We start from the raw sequence: 22,069 nt of genomic DNA on the forward strand, positions 1-22,069 counted from the left end.
ACTTGACCCTCAACCCTACTGTACCTAATAACCTTGCTCTTATTCACATTTACTCTTAACTTTCTTCTTTCACACACTTTACCAAACTCAGTCACCAGCTTCTGCAGTTTCTCACATGAATCAGCCACCAGCGCTGTATCATCAGCGAACAACAACTGACTCACTTCCCAAGCTCTCTCATCCCCAACAGACTTCATACTTGCCCCTCTTTCCAAAACTCTTGCATTCACCTCCCTAACAACCCCATCCATAAACAAATTAAACAACTATGGAGACATCACACACCCCTGCCGCAAACCTATATATATATATATATATATATATATATATATATATATATATATATATATATATATATATATATATATATATATATATTTTTATTCTTTTATTATACTTTGTCGCTGTCTCCCGCGTTTGCGAGGTAGCGCAAGGAAACAGACGAAAGAAATGGCCCAACCTCCCCCCATACACATGTATATACATACGTCCACACACGCAAATATACATACCTACACAGCTTTCCATGGTTTACCCCAGACGCTTCACATGCCTTGATTTAATCCACTGACAGCACGTCAACCCCGGTATACCGCATCGCTCCAATTCACTCTATTCCTTGCCCTCCTTTCACCCTCCTGCATGTTCAGGCCCCGATCACACAAAATCTTTTTCACTCCATCTTTCCACCTCCAATTTGGTCTCCCAATTATCCTCGTTCCCTCCACCTCCGACACATATATCCTCTTGGTCAGTCTTTCCTCACTCATTCTCTCCATGTGCCCAAACCACTTCAAAACACCCTCTTCTGCTCTCTCAACCACGCTCTTCTGGAGGGATGTCTGATCATTATCTTGTGGAGGCTAAGGTGAAGATTTGTATGGGTTTTCAGAAAAGAAGAGTGAATGTTGGGGTGAAGAGGGTGGTGAGAGTAAGTGAGCTTGGAAGGAGACCTGTGTGAGGAAGTACCAGGAGAGACTGAGTACAGAATGGAAAAAGGTGAGAACAATGGAAGTAAGGGGAGTGGGGGAGGAATGGGATGTATTTAGGGAATCAGTGATGGATTGCGCAAAAGATGCTTGTGGCATGAGAAGAGTGGGAGGTGGGTTGATTAGAAAGGGTAGTGAATGGTGGGATGAAGAAGTAAGAGTATTAGTGAAAGAGAAGAGAGAGGCATTTGGACGATTTTTGCAGGGAAAAAATGCAAGTGAGTGGGAGATGTATAAAAGAAAGAGACAGGAGGTCAAGAGAAAGGTGCAAGAGGTGAAAAAAAGGGCAAATCAGAGTTGGGGTGAGAGAGTATCATTAAATTTTAGGGAGAATAAAAAGATGTTCTGGAAGGAGGTAAATAAAGTGCGTAAGACAAGGGAGCAAATGGGAACTTCGGTGAAGGGCGCAAATGGGAAGGTGATAACAAGTAGTGGCGATGTGAGAAGGAGATGGAGTGAGTATTTTGAAGGTTTGTTGAATGTGTTTGATGATAGAGTGGCAGATATAGGGTGTTTTGGTCGAGGTGGTGTGCAAAGTGAGAGGGTTAGGGAAAATGATTTGGTAAACAGAGAAGAGGTAGTGAAACCTTTGCGGAAGATGAAAGCCGGCAAGGCAGCAGGTTTGGATGGTATTGCAGTAGAATCTATTAAAAACGGGGGTGACTGTATTGTTGACTGGTTGGTAAGGTTATTTAATGTATGTATGACTCATGGTGAGGTGCCTGAGGATTGGCGGAATGCGTGCATAGTGCCATTGTACAAAGGCAAAGGGGATAAGAGTGAGTGCTCAAATTACAGAGGTATAAGTTTGTTGAGTATTCCTGGTAAATTATATGGGAGGGTATTGATTGAGAGAGTGAAGGCATGTACAGAGCATCAGATTGGGGAAGAGCAGTGTGGTTTCAGAAGTGGTAGAGGATGTGTGGATCAGGTGTTTGCTTTGAAGAATGTATGTGAGAAATACTTAGAAAAGCAAATGGATTTGTATGTAGCATTTATGGATCTGGAGAAGGCATATGATAGAGTTGATAGAGATGCTCTGTGGAAGGTATTAAGAATATATGGTGTGGGAGGCAAGTTGTTAGAAGCAGTGAAAAGTTTTTATCGAGGATGTAAGGCATGTGTACGTGTAGGAAGAGAGGAAAGTGATTGGTTCTCAGTGAATGTAGGTTTGCGGCAGGGGTGTGTGATGTCTCCATGGTTGTTTGATTTGTTTATGGATGGGGTTGTTAGGGAGGTGAATGCAAGAGTTTTGGAAAGAGAGGCAAGTATGCAGTCTGTTGGGGATGAGAGAGCTTGGGAAGTGAGTCAGTTGTTGTTCGCTGATGATACAGCGCTGGTGGCTGATTCATGTGAGAAACTGCAGAAGCTGGTGACTGAGTTTGGTAAAGTGTGTGAAAGAAGAAAGTTAAGAGTAAATGTGAATAAGAGCAAGGTTATTAGGTACAGTAGGGTTGAGGGTCAAGTCAACTGGGAGGTAAGTTTGAATGGAGAAAAACTGGAGGAAGTAAAGTGTTTTAGATATCTGGGAGTGGATCTGGCAGCGGATGAAACCATGGAAGCGGAGGTGGATCATAGGGTGGGGGAGGGGGCGAAAATCCTGGGAGCGTTGAAGAATGTGTGGAAGTCGAGAACATTATCTCGGAAAGCAAAAATGGGTATGTTTGAAGGAATAGTGGTTCCAACAATTTTGTATGGTTGCGAGGCGTGGGCTATGGATAGAGTTGTGCGCAGGAGGGTGGACGTGCTGGAAATGAGATGTTTGAGGACAATGTGTGGTGTGAGGTGGTTTGATCGAGTAAGTAACGTGAGGGTAAGAGAGATGTGTGGAAATAAAAAGAGCGTGGTTGAGAGAGCAGAAGAGGGTGTTTTGAAATGGTTTGGGCACATGGAGAGAATGAGTGAGGAAAGATTGACCAAGAGGATATATGTGTCGGAGGTGGAGGGAACGAGGAGAAGTGGGAGACCAAATTGGAGGTGGAAAGATGGAGTGAAAAAGATTTTGTGTGATCGAGGCCTGAACATGCAGGAGGGTGAATGGAGGGCAAGGAATAGAGTGAATTGGATCGATGTGGTATACCGGGGTTGACGTGCTGTCAGTGGATTGAATCAGGGCATGTGAAGCGTCTTGGGTAAACCATGGAAAGCTGTGTAGGTATGTATATTTGCGTGTGTGGACGTATGTATATACATGTGTATGGGGGTGGGTTGGGCCATTTCTTTCGTCTGATTCCTTGCGCTACCTCGCAAACGCGGGAGACAGCGACAAAGCAAAAAAAAAAAAGAAAAAAATATATGTGTATATATATATATATATATATATATATATATATATATATATATATATATATATATACGAATAAGGTGCATATGAACGCGCACCTTCATAGAACATACAAAGCTCCAACAGCCAGGATTGAACCCGGGACCCCTGTGCAAGAGGCAGGCATGCTAACCGCTAGGCTATGGGACTGTATGATAGGAAACAACTATTCGAAATACTAAGTACTCGAATACCCTTCGTCTCACAATAGTGAGCAACGGGGTCTATACTGGTTGTTTCCGAACAGACGCACATAGCCAGCTGATAGCGTTTTACCGAATCTAACTGTACAACGCGGAGGTATATGAGGTATATATATATATATATATATATATATATATATATATATATATATATATATATATATATATATATATATATATATATATATATATATATATATATATGTCTGTGTGTGTGAATATATATGTATACGTGGAGATGTATAGGTATGTATATTTGCGTGTGTGGACGTGTATGTATATACATGTGTATGTGGGTGGGTTGGGCCATTCTTTCGTCTGTTTCCTTGCGCTCCCTCGCTAAAGCGGGAGACAGCGACAAAGCAAAATTAATAAATACATAGAAATATATATATATATATATATATATATATATATATATATATATATATATATATATTTTTTTTTTTTTTTTTTCATACTATTCGCCATTTCCCGCGATAGCGAGGTAGCGTTAAGAACAGAGGACTGGGCCTTTGAGGGAATATCCTCACCTGGCCCCTTTCTCTGTTCCTTCTTTTGGAAAATTTAAAAAAAAAAAAACGAGAGGGGAGGATTTCCAGCCACCCGCTCCCTCCCCTTTTAGTCGCCTTCTACGACACGCAGGGAATACGTGGGAAGTATTCTTTCTCCCCTATCCCCACCCAGGGATAATATATATATATATATATATATATATATATATATATATATATATATATATATATATATATATATATATATATTTATCAATGTATGTATTTATTGATTTATTATACTTTGTCGCTGTCTCCCGCGTTTGTGAGGTAGCGCAAGGAAACAGACGAAGAATGGCCCAACCCACCCTCATACACATGTATATACATAAACGCCAACACACGCACATATACATACATATACATACACAGACATATACATATATACGCGTGTACATATCCATACTTACTGCCCTAATCCATTCTCGTCGCCACCCCGCCACACACAAAATAGGATCCCTCCATCCAGCAAGGCAGCGTCCTAGCTGCGTCTTTTCGTTGTTTATCAACTGACTGTTATATTTCTCTCTTGTGTCTCCCCTGATGATGTGATTATGACACGAAAGTGCACTTGGGAATTTATCGTGTTTCATTTTCCCCATGGACTAATAGGAATATATATATATATATATATATATATATATATATATATATATATATATATATATATATATATATATATATATATATATATATATATATGTATATATATATATATATATATATAAATATATATTTTTTTTTTTTTGCTTTGTCGCTGTCTCCCGCGTTTGCGAGGTAGCGCAAGGAAACAGACGAAAGAAATGGCCCAACCCACCCCCATACACATGCCTTGATTTAATCCACTGACAGCACGTCAACCCCGGTATACCACATCGCTCCAATTCACTCTATTCTTTGCCCTCCTTTCACCCTCCTGCATGTTCAGGCCGCGATCAAACAAAATCTTTTTCACTCCATCTTTCCACCTCCAATTTGGTCTCCCTCTTCTCCTCGTTCCCTCCACCTCCGACACATATATCCTCTTGGTCAATCTTTCCTCACTCATTCTCTCCATGTGACCAAACCATTTCAAAACACCCTCTTCTGCTCTCATCAACCACGCTCTTTTTATTTCCACACATCTCTCTTACCCTTACGTTACTTACTCGATCAAACCACCTCACACCACACATTGTCCTCAAACATCTCATTTCCAGCACATCCATCCTCCTGCGCACAACTCTATCCATAGTCCACGCCTCGCAACCATACAACATTGTTGGAACCACTATTCCTTCAAACATACCCATTTTTGCTTTCCGAGATAATGTTCTCGACTTCCACACATTCTTCAAGGCTCCCAGAATTTTCGCCCCCTCCCCCACCCTATGATCCACTTCCGCTTCCATGGTTCCATCCGCTGCCAGATCCACTCCCAGATATCTAAAACACTTCACTTCCTCCAGTTTTTCTCCATTCAAACTCACCTCCCAATTGAATTGACCCTCAACCCTACTGTACCTAATAACCTTGCTCTTATTCACATTTACTCTTAACTCTCTTCTTTCACACACTTTACCAAACTCAGTCACCAGTTTCTGCAGTTTCTCACATGAATCAGCCACCAGCGCTGTATCATCAGCGAACAACTGACTCACTTCCTAAGCTCTCTCATCCCCAACAGACTTCATACTTGCCCCTCTTTCCAAAACTCTTGCATTCACCTCCCTAACAACCCCATCCATAAACAAATTAAACAACCATGGAGACATCACACACCCCTGCCGCAAACCTACATTCACTGAGAACCAATCACTTTCCTCTCTTCCTACACGTACACATGCCTTACATCCTCGATAAAAACTTTTCACTGCTTCTAACAACTTGCCTCCCACACCATATATTCTTAATACCTTCCACAGAGCATCTCTATCAACTCTATCATATGCCTTCTCCAGATCCATAAATGCTACATACAAATCCATTTGCTTTTCTAAGTATTTCTCACATACATTCTTCAAAACAAACACCTGATCCACACATCCTCTACCACTTCTGAAACCACACTGCTCTTCCCCAATCTGATGCTCTGTACATGCCTTCACCCTCTCAATCAATACCCTCCCATATAATTTGGGAATACCTGGTTTAAAAAGCGAGATATACATAAGTATACTTATGTAAGTAGGAGAGATGGCCAGAGAGCGTTATTGGATTACGTGATAATTGACAGGCGCGCGAAAGAGAGACTTTTGGATGTTAATGTGCTGAGAGGTGCAACTGGAGGGATGTCTGATCATTATCTTGTGGAGGCTAAGGTGAAGATTTGTATGGGTTTTCAGAAAAGAAGAGTGAATGTTGGGGTGAAGAGGGTGGTGAGAGTAAGTGAGCTTGGGAAGGAGACTTGTGTGAGGAAGTACCAGGAGAGACTGAGTACAGAATGGAAAAAGGTGAGAACAATGGAAGTAAGGGGAGTGGGGGAGGAATGGGATGTATTTAGGGAATCAGTGATGGATTGCGCAAAAGATGCTTGTGGCATGAGAAGAGTGGGAGGTGGGTTGATTAGAAAGGGTAGTGAGTGGTGGGATGAAGAAGTAAGAGTATTAGTGAAAGAGAAGAGAGAGGCATTTGGACGATTTTTGCAGGGAAAAAATGAAATTGAGTGGGAGACGTATAAAAGAAAGAGACAGGAGGTCAAGAGAAAGGTGCAAGAGGTGAAAAAAAGGGCAAATGAGAGTTGGGGTGAGAGAGTATCATTAAATTTTAGGGAGAATAAAAAGATGTTCTGGAAGGAGGTAAATAAAGTGCGTAAGACAAGGGAGCAAATGGGAACTTCAGTGAAGGGCGCAAGTGGGGAGGTGATAACAAGTAGTGGTGATGTGAGAAGGAGATGAAGTAAGTATTTTGAAGGTTTGTTGAATGTGTTTGATGATAGAGTGGCAGATATAGGGTGTTTTGGTCGAGGTGGTGTGCAAAGTGCGAGGGTTAGGGAAAATGAGTTGGTAAACAGAGAAGAGGTAGTAAAAGCTGTGCGGAAGATGAAAGCCGGCAAGGCAGCAGGTTTGGATGGTATTGCAGTGGAATTTATTAAAAAAGAGGGTGACTGTATTGTTGACTGGTTGGTAAGGTTATTTGATGTATGTATGACTCATGGTGAGGTGCCTGAGGATTGGCGGAATGCGTGCATAGTGCCATTGTACAAAGGCAAAGGGGATAAGAGTGAGTGCTCAAATTACAGAGGTATAAGTTTGTTGAGTATTCCTGGCAAATTATATATATATATATATATATATATATATATATATATATATATATATATATATATATATATATATATATATATATATATATATATAACATACCAAACCTCCAACAGCCAGGATCGAACCCGTGACCCCTGTGTAACAGGCGGGAATGCTACCGCTAGGCTATGGGCCTGGCTAATAAGAAATAACTATTCGAATACTATGTACTCGAATACCCTTCGTCTCACGTGGTGAGCAACGGGGTCTACACCGGTCATTTCCCAAGAGGCGCACATAGCCAGCAGATAGCATTTTACCGAACCTAAATGTACAACGCGGAGGTATATGAATACGAATAAAGTGCATAGGAACGCGCACCTTCATAGAACATACCCCGAACATATACTCACATATACATACAATACCTACACATACGCAGACATTAAATATATACACATGTACATATTCATACTTACTTGCCTTCATCCATTTCTGTCGCTACCCCGCCCCACAGGAATACAGCATCGCTATCCCCCGCTTCAGTGAGGCAGCGCCAAGAATGCAAACATAAAAGGCCACATTCATTCACACTCAGTCTCAAACTGTCATGTGTAATGCACCGAAACCACAGTTCCCTAACCACATCAGGGCCCCACAGACCTTTCCATGATTTACCCAAGACGCTTCACATTCCCTGGTTCAGTCCATTGATAGCACGTCCACCCCGGTATACCACATCGATCCAATTCACTCTTTTCCTTGCCCGCCTCTCACCCTCCTGCATGTTCAGGCCACGATCGCTTAAAATCTTTTTCACTCCATCCTTCCACATCCAATTTGGTCCCCCGCTTCTCCTTCTTCCCTCCACCTCTAACACATGTATCCTCTTTGTCAATCTTTCCCAACTTATTCTCTCCATATGTCCAAACCATTTCAACACACCATCTTCTGCTCTCTCAACCACACTATTTTTATTTCCACACATCTCTCTTACCCTTACGTTACTTACTCGATCAAACCACCTCACACCACACATTGTCCTCAAACATCTCATTTCCAGCACATCCAGCCTCCTGCGCACAACTCTATCCATAGCCCACGCCTCGCAACCATACAACATTGTTGGAACCACTATTCCTTCAAACATACCCATTTTTGCTTTCCGAGATAATGTTCTCGACTTCCACACATTCTTCAAGGGTCCCAGGATTTTCGCCCCCTCCCCCACCCTATGATCCACTTCCGCTTCCATTGTTCCATCCGCTGCCAGATCCACTCCCAGATATCTAAAACACTTCACTTCCTCCAGTTTTTCTCCATTCAAACTCACCTCCCAATTGACTTGACCCTCAACCCTACTGTACCTAATAACCTTGCTCTTATTCACATTTACTCTTAACTTTCTTCTTTCACACACTTTACCAAACTCAGTCACCAGCTTCTGCAGTTTCTCACATGAACCAGCCACCCGCGCTGTATCATCAGCGAACAACAGCTGACTCACTTCCCAAGCTCTCTCATCCACAACAGACTGCATACTTGCCCCTCTTTCCAAAACTCTTGCATTCACCTCCCTAACAACCCCATCCATAAACAAATTAAACAACCATGGAGACATCACACACCCCTGCCGCAAACCTACATTCACTGAGAACCAATCACTTTCCTCTCTTCCTACACGTACACATGCCTTACATCCTCGATAAAAACTTTTCACTGCTTCTAACAACTTGCCTCCCACACCATATATTCTTAATACCTTCCACAGAGCATCTCTATCAACTCTATCATATGCCTTCTCCAGATCCATAAATGCTACATACAAATCCATTTGCTTTTCTAAGTATTTCTCACATACATTCTTCAAAGCAAACACCTGATCCACACATCCTCTACCACTTCTGAAACCACACTGCTCTTCCCCAATCTGATGCTCTGTACATGCCTTCACCCTCTCAATCAATACCCTCCCATATGATTTACCAGGAATACTCAACAAACTTATACCTCTGTAATTTGAGCACTCACTCTTATCCCCTTTGCCTTTGTACAGTGGCACTATGCACGCATTCCGCCAATCCTCAGGCACCTCACCATGAGTCATACATACATTAAATATCCTCACCAGCCAGCAAACAACACAGTCATTCCCTTTTTTATATGATTTAATGATATTCTATCTAAGTACGAGCATCGAAATTGTGTACACACTCGCCATGTTGGATTACGAGACCATAAAATCTATTGTAAAATGGCTGGTCATATAGACGAAGTTATATCCTTGCAAATCTGTAGTAGTTCAATCGCTATTAAGTACCAAATTTATTTGAAGTGTGAATCGTTAGAGCGTTCATGTCGGCTGCAATTGGGTTTTCTTGATGCTCAATTTTTTTTCTTGTTATGGAAGTGATGACGTCATTCAGGCTGAAACATGATGGGTTAATCTTTATCAATTTTTAATCAATGATTATCTAATTCATCAACGATCATATCTAACCTCATAGAGAGGAATTCGGAAAGATGATTGACCATCAGTTATCAAATGAATTCTGACGCCATTTACGAAGTTATAATAGCCTTTTTTCCCTCTATTACTTAAAGGAAATTGGTCCCTGAGTTTTGGCGCTCAATTGATGCGTATTAATGACATCAATTATGTTGAATTTTCCTCTTCCCTTTGAAATGCTGATATAATCATGACTTTGTGATAACCGGAGTGTTATCGCATAAATCATTCGCTATAATATGTCGTAATAACTCTACGTCATCGATGTGTATTGGTGTGAAAATGACGTCACAGAAAGACGCGCATGGCAACTCGAAATGGCGTCACTTGAGTTGCAAACTGTGGCGGGTGAAGGACGCGCGCCACCGTCGTCCGAGTTGTTTACGTCGCATATCGGCCGTTTAGTCTGGCCATCCTGGACTCACCATCCTGGACTCACCATCCTGGACTCGCCACGGAGACTTAATGGTGGAGTTGACGGACCTGGGAGACACTTGGTTGTGTGGAGTGATGTTGTGGGTGGTGACTGAGGGTGACTGATGTCTTCTTTCCCTGACCACGATCTTGACTGATTTCTTCTTTCCCTGACCAGACTCTTGACTGATTTCTTCTTTCCCTAACCAGGATCTTGACTGATTTCTTCTTTCCCTGACCAGACTCTTGACTGATGTCTTCTTTCCCTAACCAGGATCTTGACTGATTTCTTCTTTCCCTGACCAGACTCTTGACTGATGTCTTCTTTCCCTAACCAGGATCTTGACTGATTTCTTCTTTCCCTGACCAGACTCTTGACTGATGTCTTCTTTCCCTAACCAGGATCTTGACTGATTTCTTCTTTCCCTGACCAGACTCTTGACTGATGTCTTCTTTCCCTAACCAGGATCTTGACTGATTTCTTCTTTCCCTGACCAGACTCTTGACTGATGTCTTCTTTCCCTAACCAGGATCTTGACTGATTTCCTCTTTCCCTGACCAGACTTTTGACTGATTTCCTCTTTCCCTGACAGACTTTTGACTGATTGCTTCTTTCCCTGACAGGTCTTGACTGATTTCTTCTTTCCCTAACCAGGATCTTGACTGATTTCCTCTTTCCCTGACAGACTTTTGACTGATTGCTTCTTTCCCTGACAGGTCTTGACTGATTTCTTCTTTCCCTGACCAGGATCTTGACGATTTCGTCTTTCCCTGACCAGGCTCTTGACATCTCTTTTTTTTCCCCTGACCCAAAAGTCAGGTCAGTTATTCACTGAATTAGACAGGGTAGTTTGTGGACGAAATGACGTTTGCCAAAATGTCCATTTAAGCCCAATTGTTCTTACGTTGGTGACCTGTTATTACACTCGTGTCCGTGTGTGTGTGTGTGTGTATGTGTGTGTATGTGTGTGTATGTGTGTGTGTGTGTGTGTGTGTGTATGTGTGTGTATGTGTGTGTGTGTGTGTGTGTGTGTGTGTGTGTGTGTGTGTAGACGTGCCCGTGTTGTCCTGGTGTGGGCCTACGTCATCATTATTCATGACCTGGGGTTATGCCAGGCAGTGACCAGCAGCAGTGCTGGGGAGGGAGGACTGGCTGATGTATCTTGCAAGTGAACTGACTTCACCGACCTGATCATTGTGTTGACTCGATGCTTCTCCGGCTTCACCGAGTCTTCTAAAAAAAAAAAAAAGCTATAGTGATATTCTCAAAAAAAAGCTATAGTAATAGTCTCAAAAAAAGCTACAGTAATATTCTCAAAAAAAGCTATAGTAATATTCTCAAAAAACGCTACAGTAATATTCTCAAAAAAAAGCTACAGTAATATTCTCAAAAAAAGCTATAGTAATATTCCCAAAAAAAAGCTATAGTAATATTCTCAAAAAAGCTACAGTAATATTCTCAAAAAAACTATAGTAATGTTCTCAAAAAAGCTATAGTAATATTCTCAAAAAAAAGCTATGGTAATATTCTCAAAAAAGAGCTACAGTAATTTTCTCAAAAAAAGCTATAGTAATATTCTCAAAAAAAGCTACAGTAATATTCTCAAAAAAAGCTACAGTAATATTCTCAAAAAAAGCTACAGTAATATTCTCAAAAAAAGCTACAGTAATATTCTCAAAAAAAGCTACAGTAATATTCTAAAAAAAAGCTATAGTAATATTCTCAAAAAAGCTACAGTAATATTCTTAAAAAAAAAGCTACAGTAATATTCTCAAAAAAAGCTACAGTAATATTCTCAAAAAAGCTACAGTAATATTCTCAAAACAAAGCTATAGTAATATTCTCAAAAAAGCTACAGTAATATTCTAAAAAAAAAAGCTACAGTAATATTCTCAAAAAAAAGCTACAGTAATATTCTCAAAAAAAAGCTACAGTAATATTCTCAAAAAAAAGCTACAGTAATATTCTCAAAAAAAGCCATAGTAATATTCTCAAAAAAAGCTACAGTAATATTCTCAAAAAGAGCTATAGTAATATTCTCAAAAAAAGCTATAGTAATATTTTCAAAAAGAAAGATATAGTAATATTCTCAAAAAAAAGCTACAGTAATATTCTCAAAAAAAGCTACAGTAATAATCTCAAAAAAGCTATAGTAATATTCTCAAAAAAAGCTATAATAATATTCTAAAAAAAAAAAGCTACAGTAATATTCTCAAAAAAAGCTACAGTAATATTCTCAAAAAAGCTACAGTAATATTCTCAAAAATAAGCTACAGTAATATTCTCAAAAAAAGCTACAGTAATATTCTCAAAAAAAGCTACAGTAATATTCTCAAAAAAAGCTATAATAATATTCTCAAAAAAAAGCTACATTAATATTCTCAAAAAAAGCTACAGTAATATTATCAAAAAAAAGCTACAGTAATATTCTCAAAAAAAGCTACAGTAATATTCTCAAAAAAAAAGCTATAGTAATATTCTCAAAAAAGCTACAGTAATATTCTCAAAAAAAAGCTACAGTAATATTCTCAAAAAAAAAGATATAGTAATATTCTCCTTTTTATCTTCCCTGTTTATAATTCCGTCCTCTTAAATGCTGTTCAACATTTGATAATTAGCGTTTTTCCCTCACATTATTTGAATGCTATACGTAATTCATTTCCTTACTTCACACTCGCACATCAGTACACACATACGTCACATTTATGAAAAAGAAATTTGTGTGTGAATTGATATTGGTAAGATTTGATATGAAGAATAGTACTGAGAGCAAAATCATAGTTAATTTACGGTTAAATTATTGTTAATTAGAGAATTATAGTTAATATGGACTACGATGAGCTGAATTTAGAAGTAGAACATATATATATGTTGCCTCTTCCATGTCTTCATTATCGTCTTTATAGACTACATTATGACAGACACATATAATGTATGTTTCTGTAAATCAACCGTTTGTAAATAATGGTCGCTGGTCCGTTTGTAGATAATGGTCGCTGGTCTGTTTGTAAATAATGGTCGCTGGTCTGTTTGTAAATAATGGTCGCTGGTCTGTTTGTAAATAATGGTCGATGGTCCGTTTGTAAATAATGGTCTCTGGTCCGTTTGTAAATAATGGTCGTTGGTCCGTTTGTAAATAATGGTCGCTGGTCCGTGTGTAAATAATGGTCGTTGGTCCGTGTGTAAATAATGGTCGGTGGTCCGTTTGTAGATAATGGTCGCTGGTCCGCTTTTAAATAATGGTCGCTGGTCTGTTTGCAAATAATGATCGCTGGTCCGTTTGTACATAATGGTCGCTGGTCCGTTTGTAAATAATGGTCGTTGGTCCGTTTGTAAATAATGGTCGTTGGCCCGTTTGTAGATAATGGTCGTTGGTCCGTAACTAAATAATGGTCGTTGGTCCGTTTGAAAATAATGGTCGATGGTCCGTTTGTAAATAATGGTCGCTGGTCCGTTTGTAAATAGTCGTCGTTGGTCCGTTTGTAAATAATGGTCGCTGGTCCGTTTGTAAATAATGGTCGTTGGTCCGTTTGTAAATAATGGTCGTTGGTCCGTTTGTAAATAATGGTCGTTGGTCCGTTTGTAAATAATGGTCGCTGGTCCGTATGTAAATAATGGTCGCTGGTCCGTTTGTAAATAATGGTCGTTGGTCCGTTTGTAAATAGTCGTCGTTGGTCCGTTTGTAAATAATGGTCGCTGGTCCGTTTGTAAATAATGGTCGTTGGTCGGTTTGTAAATAATGGTCGTTGGTCCATTTGTAAATAATGGTCGTTGGTCCGTTTGTAAATAATGGTCGGTGGTCCGTTTGCAAATAATGGTCGCTGGTCTGTTTGTAAATAATGGTCGTTGGTCCGTTTGTAAATAATGGTCGTTGATCCGTTTGTAAATAATGGTTGTTGGTCCGTTTGTAAATAATGGTCGTTGGTCCGTTTGTAAATAATGGTCGTTGGTCCGTATGTAAATAATGGTCGTTGGTCCGTTTGAAAATAATGGTAGCTGTTCCGTTTGTAAATAATGGTCGTTGGTCCGTTTGTAAATAATGGTCGCTGGTCCGTTTGTAAATAATGGTCGTTGGTCCGTTTGTAAATAATGGTCGTGGTCCCGTTTGTTAGATATTGGTCGCTTGGTCCTCGTTTGTAAATAATGGTCGCTGGGTCCGTTTGTAAATAATGGTCGCTGGTCCGTATGTAATAATGGTCGTTGGTCCGTTTGTTAAATAATGTCGTTGGTCCGTTTGTAAATAATGGTCGCTGTCCGTTGTAATAATGGTCGATGGTCCGTTTGTTAAATAATGGTCGCTGGTCCGTGTTGTAATAATGGTCGCTGGGCCTCCGTTTGTAAATAATGGCGGTGGTCGGTTTGTAAATAATGGTCGTGGTCCGTATGTAAATATTGGTCGCTTGGTCCGTTTGTAAATAATGTCGTTGGTCCGTTTGTACATAATGGTCGCTGGCTCGTTTGTAAATAATGGTCCGGTGGTCGTCTTGTAAATAATGGTCGTTGGTCCGTTTGTGAATAATGGTCGCTGGTCTGTTTGTAAATAATGGTCGCTGGTCTGTTTGTGAATAATGGTCGCTGGTCTGTTTGTAAATAATGGTCGCTGGTCTGTTTGTGAAATTGGTCGTTGGTCTGTTTGTGAATAATGGTCGTTGGTCCGTTTGTAAATAATGGTCGCTGATCCGTTTGTAAATAATGTTCGCTGGTCCGTTTGTAAATAATGGTCGCTGGTCCGTTTGTAAATAATAGTCGCTGATCTGTTTGTAAATAATGGTCGCTGGTCCGTTTGTAAATAATGGTCGGTGGTCCGTTTGTAAATACTGGTCGCTGGTCCGTTTGTAAATAATGGTCGCTGGTCCGTTTGTAAATAATGGTCGGTGGTCCGTTTGTAAATAATGGTCGCTGGTCTGTTTGTAAATAATGGTCGTTGGTCCGTTTGTAAATAATGGTCGGTGGTCCTTTTGTAAATAATGGTCGCTGGTCCGTTTGTAAATAATGGTCGTTGGTCTGTTTGTAAATAATGGTCGCTGGTCCGTTTGTAAATAATGGTCGGTGGTCCGTTTGTAAATAATGGTCGGTGGTCCGTTTGTAAATAATGGTCGTTGGTCCGTTTGTAAATAATGGTCGTTGGTCTGTTTGTAAATAATGGTCGCTGGTCCGTTTGTAAATAATGGTCGCTGGTCTGTTTGTAAATAATGGTCGTTGGTCCGTTTGTAAATAATGGTCGGTGGTCCGTTTGTAAATAATGGTCGCTGGTCCGTTTGTAAATAATGGTCGTTGGTCTGTTTGTAAATAATGGTCGCTGGTCCGTGTGTAAATAATGGTCGCTGGTCCGTGTGTAAATAATGGTCGGTGGTCCGTTTGTAGATAATGGTCGCTGGTCCGTTTTTAAATAATGGTCGCTGGTCTGTTTGCAAATAATGGTCGCTGGTCCGTTTGTAAATAATGGTCGTTGGTCCGTTTGTAAATAATGGTCGTTGGTCCGTTTGTAATTAATGGTCGCTGATCCGTTTGTAGATAATGGTCGTTGGTCCGTTTGTAAATAATGGTCGCTGGTCCGTTTGTAAATAATGGTAGCTGGTCCGTTTGTAAATAATGGTCGCTGGTCCGTTTGTAAATAATGGTCGGTGGTCCGTTTGTAAATAATGGTCGCTGGTCCGTATGTGAATAATGGTCGTTGGTCCGTTTGTAAATAATGGTCGCTGGTCCGTTTGTAAATAATGGTCGCTGGTCCGTTTGTAAATAATGGTCGTTGGTCCGTTTGTGAATAATGGTCGCTGGTCTGTTTGTAAATAATGGTCGCTGGTCTGTTTGTGAATAATGGTCGCTGGTCTGTTTGTAAATAATGGTCGCTGGTCTGTTTGTGAAATTGGTCGTTGGTCTGTTTGTGAATAATGGTCGCTGGTCTGTTTGTAAATAATGGTCGCTGGTCCGTTTGTAAATAATGGTCGCTGATCTGTTTGTAAATAATGGTCGTTGGTCCGTTTGTAAATAATGGTCGCTGGTCCGTTTGTAAATAATGTTCGCTGGTCCGTTTGTAAATAATGGTCGCTGGTCCGTTTGTAAATAATAGTCGCTGATCTGTTTGTAAATAATGGTCGCTGGTCCGTTTGTAAATAATGGTCGCTGGTCCGTATGTAAATATTGGTCGTTGATCCGTTTGTAAATAATGGTCGCTTGTCCGTTTGTAAATAATGGTCGCTGGTCCGTTTGTAAATAATGGTCGCTGGTCCGTTTGTAAATAATGGTCGTTGGTCTGTTTGTGAATAATGGTCGCTGGTCTGTTTGTAAATAATGGTCGCTGGTCCGTTTGTAAATAATGGTCGCTGATCTGTTTGTAAATAATGGTCGTTGGTCCGTTTGTAAATAATGGTCGCTGGTCCGTTTGTAAATAATGTTCGCTGGTCCGTTTGTAAATAATGGTCGCTGGTCCGTTTGTAAATAATAGTCGCTGATCTGTTTGTAAATAATGTTCGCTGGTCCGTTTGTAAATAATGGTCGCTGGTCCGTATGTAAATATTGGTCGTTGATCCGTTTGTAAATAATGGTCGCTTGTCCGTTTGTAAATAATGGTCGCTGGTCCGTTTGTAAATAATGGTCGCTGGTCCGTTTGTAAATAATGGTCGTTGGTCCGTTTGTGAATAATGGTCGCTGGTCCGTTTGTAAATAATGGTCGCTGGTCTGTTTGTAAATAATGGTCGTTGGTCCGTTTGTAAATAATGGTCGGTGGTCCGTTTGTAAATAATGGTCGCTGGTCCGTTTGTAAATAATGGTCGCTGGTCCGTTTGTAAATAATGGTCGCTGGTCCGTATGTAAATAATGGTCGTTGGTCCGTTTGTAAATAATGGTCGTTGGTCCGTTTGTAATTAATGGTCGCTGATCCGTTTGTAGATAATGGTCGTTGGTCCGTTTGTAAATAATGGTCGCTGGTCCGTTTGTAAATAATGGTAGCTGGTCCGTTTGTAAATAATGGTCGCTGGTCCGTTTGTAAATAATGGTCGGTGGTCCGTTTGTAAATAATGGTCGCTGGTCCGTATGTGAATAATGGTCGTTGGTCCGTTTGTAAATAATGGCCGCTGGTCCGTTTGTAAATAATGGTCGCTGGTCCGTTTGTAAATAATGGTCGTTGGTCCGTTTGTGAATAATGGTCGCTGGTCTGTTTGTAAATAATGGTCGCTGGTCTGTTTGTGAATAATGGTCGCTGGTCTGTTTGTAAATAATGGTCGCTGGTCTGTTTGTGAAATTGGTCGTTGGTCTGTTTGTGAATAATGGTCGCTGGTCTGTTTGTAAATAATGGTCGCTGGTCCGTTTGTAAATAATGGTCGCTGATCTGTTTGTAAATAATGGTCGTTGGTCCGTTTGTAAATAATGGTCGCTGGTCCGTTTGTAAATAATGTTCGCTGGTCCGTTTGTAAATAATGGTCGCTGGTCCGTTTGTAAATAATAGTCGCTGATCTGTTTGTAAATAATGGTCGCTGGTCCGTTTGTAAATAATGGTCGGTGGTCCGTTTGTAAATACTGGTCGCTGGTCCGTTTGTAAATAATGGTCGCTGGTCCGTTTGTAAATAATGGTCGGTGGTCCGTTTGTAATTATGGTCGCTGGTCTGTTTGTAAATGATGGTCGTTGGTCCGTTTGTAAATAATGGTCGGTGGTCCGTTTGTAAATAATGGTCGTTGGTCCGTTTGTAAATAACGGTCGGTGGTCCGTTTGTAAATAATGGTCGTTGGTCCGTTTGTAAATAACGGTTGCTGGTCCGTTTGTAAATAATGGTCGCTGGTCCGTATGTAAATAATGGTCGTTGGTCCGTTTGTAAATAATGGTCGTTGGTCCGTTTGTAAATAATGGTCGCTGATCCGTTTGTAAATAATGGTCGTTGGTCCGTTTGTAAATAATGGTCGCTGGTCCGTTTGTAAATAATGGTAGCTGGTCCGTTTGTAAATAATGGTCGCTGGTCTGTTTGTAAATAATGGTCGGTGGTCCGTTTGTAAATAATGGTCGGTGGTCCGTATGTGAATAATGGTCGTTGGTCCGTTTGTAAATAATGGTCGCTGGTCCGTTTGTAAATAATGGTCGCTGGTCCGTTTGTAAATAATGGTCGTTGGTCCGTTTGTGAATAATGGTCGCTGGTCTGTTTGTAAATAATGGTCGCTGGTCTGTTTGTGAATAATGGTCGCTGGTCTGTTTGTAAATAATGGTCGCTGGTCTGTTTGTGAAATTGGTCGTTGGTCTGTTTGTGAATAATGGTCGCTGGTCCGTTTGTAAATACTGGTCGCTGGTCCGTTTGTAAATAATGGTCGCTGATCTGTTTGTAAATAATGGTCGCTGGTCCGTTTGTAAATAATGGTCGCTGGTCCGTTTGTAAATAGTCGTCGTTGGTCCGTTTGTAAATAATGGTCGCTGGTCCGTTTGTAAATGATAGTCGCTGATCTGTTTGTAAATAATTTTCGCTGGTCCGTTTGTAAATAATGGTCGGTGGTCCGTTTGTAAATACTGATCGCTGGTCCGTTTGTAAATAATGGTCGGTGGTCCGTTTGTAAATAATGGTCGGTGGTCCGTTTGTAAATAATGGTCGCTGGTCTGTTTGTAAATAATGGTCGTTGGTCCGTTTGTAAATAATGGTCGGTGGTCCGTTTGTAAATAATGGTCGCTGGTCCGTTTGTAAATAATGGTCGTTGGTCCGTTTGTAAATAATGGTCGTTGGTCCGTTTGTAAATAATGGTCGCTGGTCTGTTTCTAATAATGGGCGTTGGTCCGTTTGTAAATAATGGTCGGTGGTCCGTGTCGTGACGGTGTGTGTGCTCGTGTTTTCACATGGATGTTGTTGTGTGTGTGTGTGTGTGTGTGTGTGTGATCATGAGAGCAGAACCAGCACATTGTTACTGGTGGTTGACAACGTTATGTGACTCATGTAACGTCCTTTTTAGTAACAATTGGAACATAGTTAAGTATAATGATTCGATAAAATACAGCATTATATATATCTTAGTCTCAGGTGGTCAGTAGTCATGTGGCACATCAGCTGTTCCTTCTGGCACACACACACACACACACACACACACACACACACACACACACACACAGACACACACACGGACACACACACACACACACACACACAGACAGACACACATACACACATACACAGACACACACTCATATATATATATATATATATATATATATATATATATATATATATATATATATATATATATATATATATCTTTCTTCTTTCTTTTAAACTATTCGCCATTTCCCGCGTTAGCGAGGTAGCGCTAAGAACAGAGGACTGGGCCTTTTTTGGAATATCCTCAACTGGCCCCCTCTGTTCCTTCTTTTGGAAAATTTAAAAAAAAAAAAAAACGAGAGGGGAGGATTTCCAGCCCCCGCTCCCTCCCCTTTTAGTCGCCTTCTACGACACGCAGGGATTACGTGGGAAGTATTCTTAATCCCCTATCCCCAGGGATAGGGGATTATATATATATATATATATATATATATATATATATATATATATATATATATATATATATATATATATATATATATATATATATATATATATATATCCAATGATGCCTAATGATTCAGTAGTGAATATCAGTACATAAACCAAAAAAAGTTTGCCAATAATATATATATTAATGGCCGACGAACTTGTGGCATTGTAGAGAAAGCGAACGAACAATAATATGACATAATATCTTCAAGTTAAAGTCGAGGAGAAAATGTCTAGTTGGCATCCATTACGGGTTCCGCCCGACGGGTCGTGTGGGAACTTGGGAGCGAGTGTAAACAGTGTGTCCGGGGACGTCGTAGGGTGTGCACGTCTACCGCTCGGGAATAAGGAAACCTTCCCTCCTCCTCCACAACCTCGTTCACTCGATGATTCCTCAGCCAATTGTCAATGACCGTGATGACAAAATGATGTACAGTGTGTGAAAAGAGAGAGGAGGAGAGAATACCTGTAGCTACATCATCGTGGTGTGTGTGTGTGTGTGTCGGAATCATGTTACGTGACATTTCGGTCGTGTCAAAAATTCATCCAGGGTTGAGTGCCGCCCTCTGTATGGTGTAGTGGCCCGTGAACCTGACGAAGGTTGAGAGGACAGAAGGTATTGGTCAGGGTCGCGTGGCGGAGCAAGGAGGCACTTGGTGATGGTTGCCCCGTCGTCGGCGGGGATGCACATGCAGGGCACTTTCTACATCTTGAAGAAAAGGTGTAAAGTGACCTTAACTGACAACGGCCTCAGCTGGGAGCCCGAGGGAAGCCCCGAATGTAAGTACACATTACTATCATGTACTTATCATGTACTTATAAAGTGTGGACGTAAAATCCTAGGCCAAGGGAGAGGGAGGGAAAGGTTGGAAATGACTTGAGTCTCGACCCACCCACCCACCCACCCCGCTGCTGCTGGTGGCGGCGCGTCCCCAACCATATGGTCGTCCATGACGACCTCCGCTAACACCTGTCACGAACAAATTGGTCGAGGTTGTGTGGTCGTCCTGGTCGTCCACCTCGACCAGGCTGGCAGAGAGGCAGTTATGGAGGTGGGTAGGTTACGTGGGACATGTGTTATAGGTTGTGGGGGCGAGGGGGAAGAGGAGGAGGAAGAGGAAGAGGAGGAGGAAGAGGAAGAGGAGGAGGAGGAAGAGAACGGGGGAATATGGAAGTCGTCCCTCTCCTCCTCCTCCTCCTTCGTCAGCAGGTAGTAACCCGCCGCCATTCAACGCCCCACACCAGGGAGTTTCCTGGTGACGCTTCTCGTATTTATTTTTCCTCCTGTGTTGCCATGGTTGCCACGTGTGCGTTGTTTTTGTCTTTTTTTCTCTTTTTTTTAACGTAACTTTGATAATGATATCGTACAAGATCATCGGATAATTCGAGACATGAATGTTTTATTAGTGTTATTTGGGCACGAAATGCGATGGGGGTCCAGCTGGTCCTTCCCCCAACCCCCATTTTCTACGATTACGCAACCTCTACCCGTTTTTGAATTTCATATTGGAATGATTAATACGTCTACGAATTTTTTTTGAATTTGATATTGAATGTTTTATTATATTCAACTGAACATTTGAGGGAAGGGGCCACCAATGCCTTTCGTAAACACGCGTCATAAAGTCAGTACAGGAAGATTATGTACAGTTCAGAAGTGAAGTTGTTAAAAGCTGCCTTGATTAATATGATGATTGGTATTAATCACTTCATATATGCAGGACTCAGAGCAATATAATGACTGGTATTAATCACTTCATATATGCAGGACCCAGATCAATATAATGACTGGTATTAATCACTTCATATATGCAGGACCCAGATCAATATAATGACTGGTATTAATCACTTCATATATGAATAACCAGATCAATATGATGACTGGTATTAATCACTTCATATATGAATAACCCAGATCAATATGATGACTGGTATTAATCACTTCATATATACATGACCCAGATCAATATAATGACCTGAGTGTTGATCTGACACTGATTAACTCTGGACTCCCCACATGTGGATCATGGCAGGAGGCATCTGACGGAAGGATGTGTTTGTAACTTTTCAGTTAAGAGACACAAGTCTTGTGATAAATAGATAAATGATAAGGGTTAATTTGACGGGTTTTGAATGAGAGTAATACAGGGCGTTCTTAATAAAGTTTTAGTTATAACTAGAACACAAATTATGTTTACAACTCTGTATTAACGTATAAATGGAACACGAGACATTTTTTATAGGAGGATCATTATAAAGATACAATCCTTGTCCTTTTAGATTGGTGGACGATTTTAAAAACACGCATCTTCACTTTACAAAAGATTAATTTGCGAGATTTTCTTTTGGAAGAAG

The 22,069-nt window shown here is 40.7% G+C and overlaps 1 protein-coding gene across 1 annotated transcript in view; it reads left to right on the forward strand.

The window, feature by feature from the left end:
- The first annotated feature begins 20,018 nt into the window (after positions 1-20,018).
- Cerk (Ceramide kinase) overlaps positions 20,019-22,069 on the forward strand; it is a 220,358-nt gene continuing 218,307 nt past the window's right edge. The window contains exon 1 of the mRNA XM_071672277.1: positions 20,019-20,494. Within this exon, the coding sequence (XP_071528378.1) occupies positions 20,374-20,494 (121 nt within the window). The 5' untranslated portion in view covers positions 20,019-20,373. The remainder of the gene's footprint in view (positions 20,495-22,069) is intronic.

The sequence above is a fragment of the Panulirus ornatus genome, chromosome 17 (genome assembly GCF_036320965.1).
Source record: "Panulirus ornatus isolate Po-2019 chromosome 17, ASM3632096v1, whole genome shotgun sequence".
NCBI classification, from domain to species: Eukaryota; Metazoa; Arthropoda; class Malacostraca; order Decapoda; family Palinuridae; genus Panulirus; species Panulirus ornatus.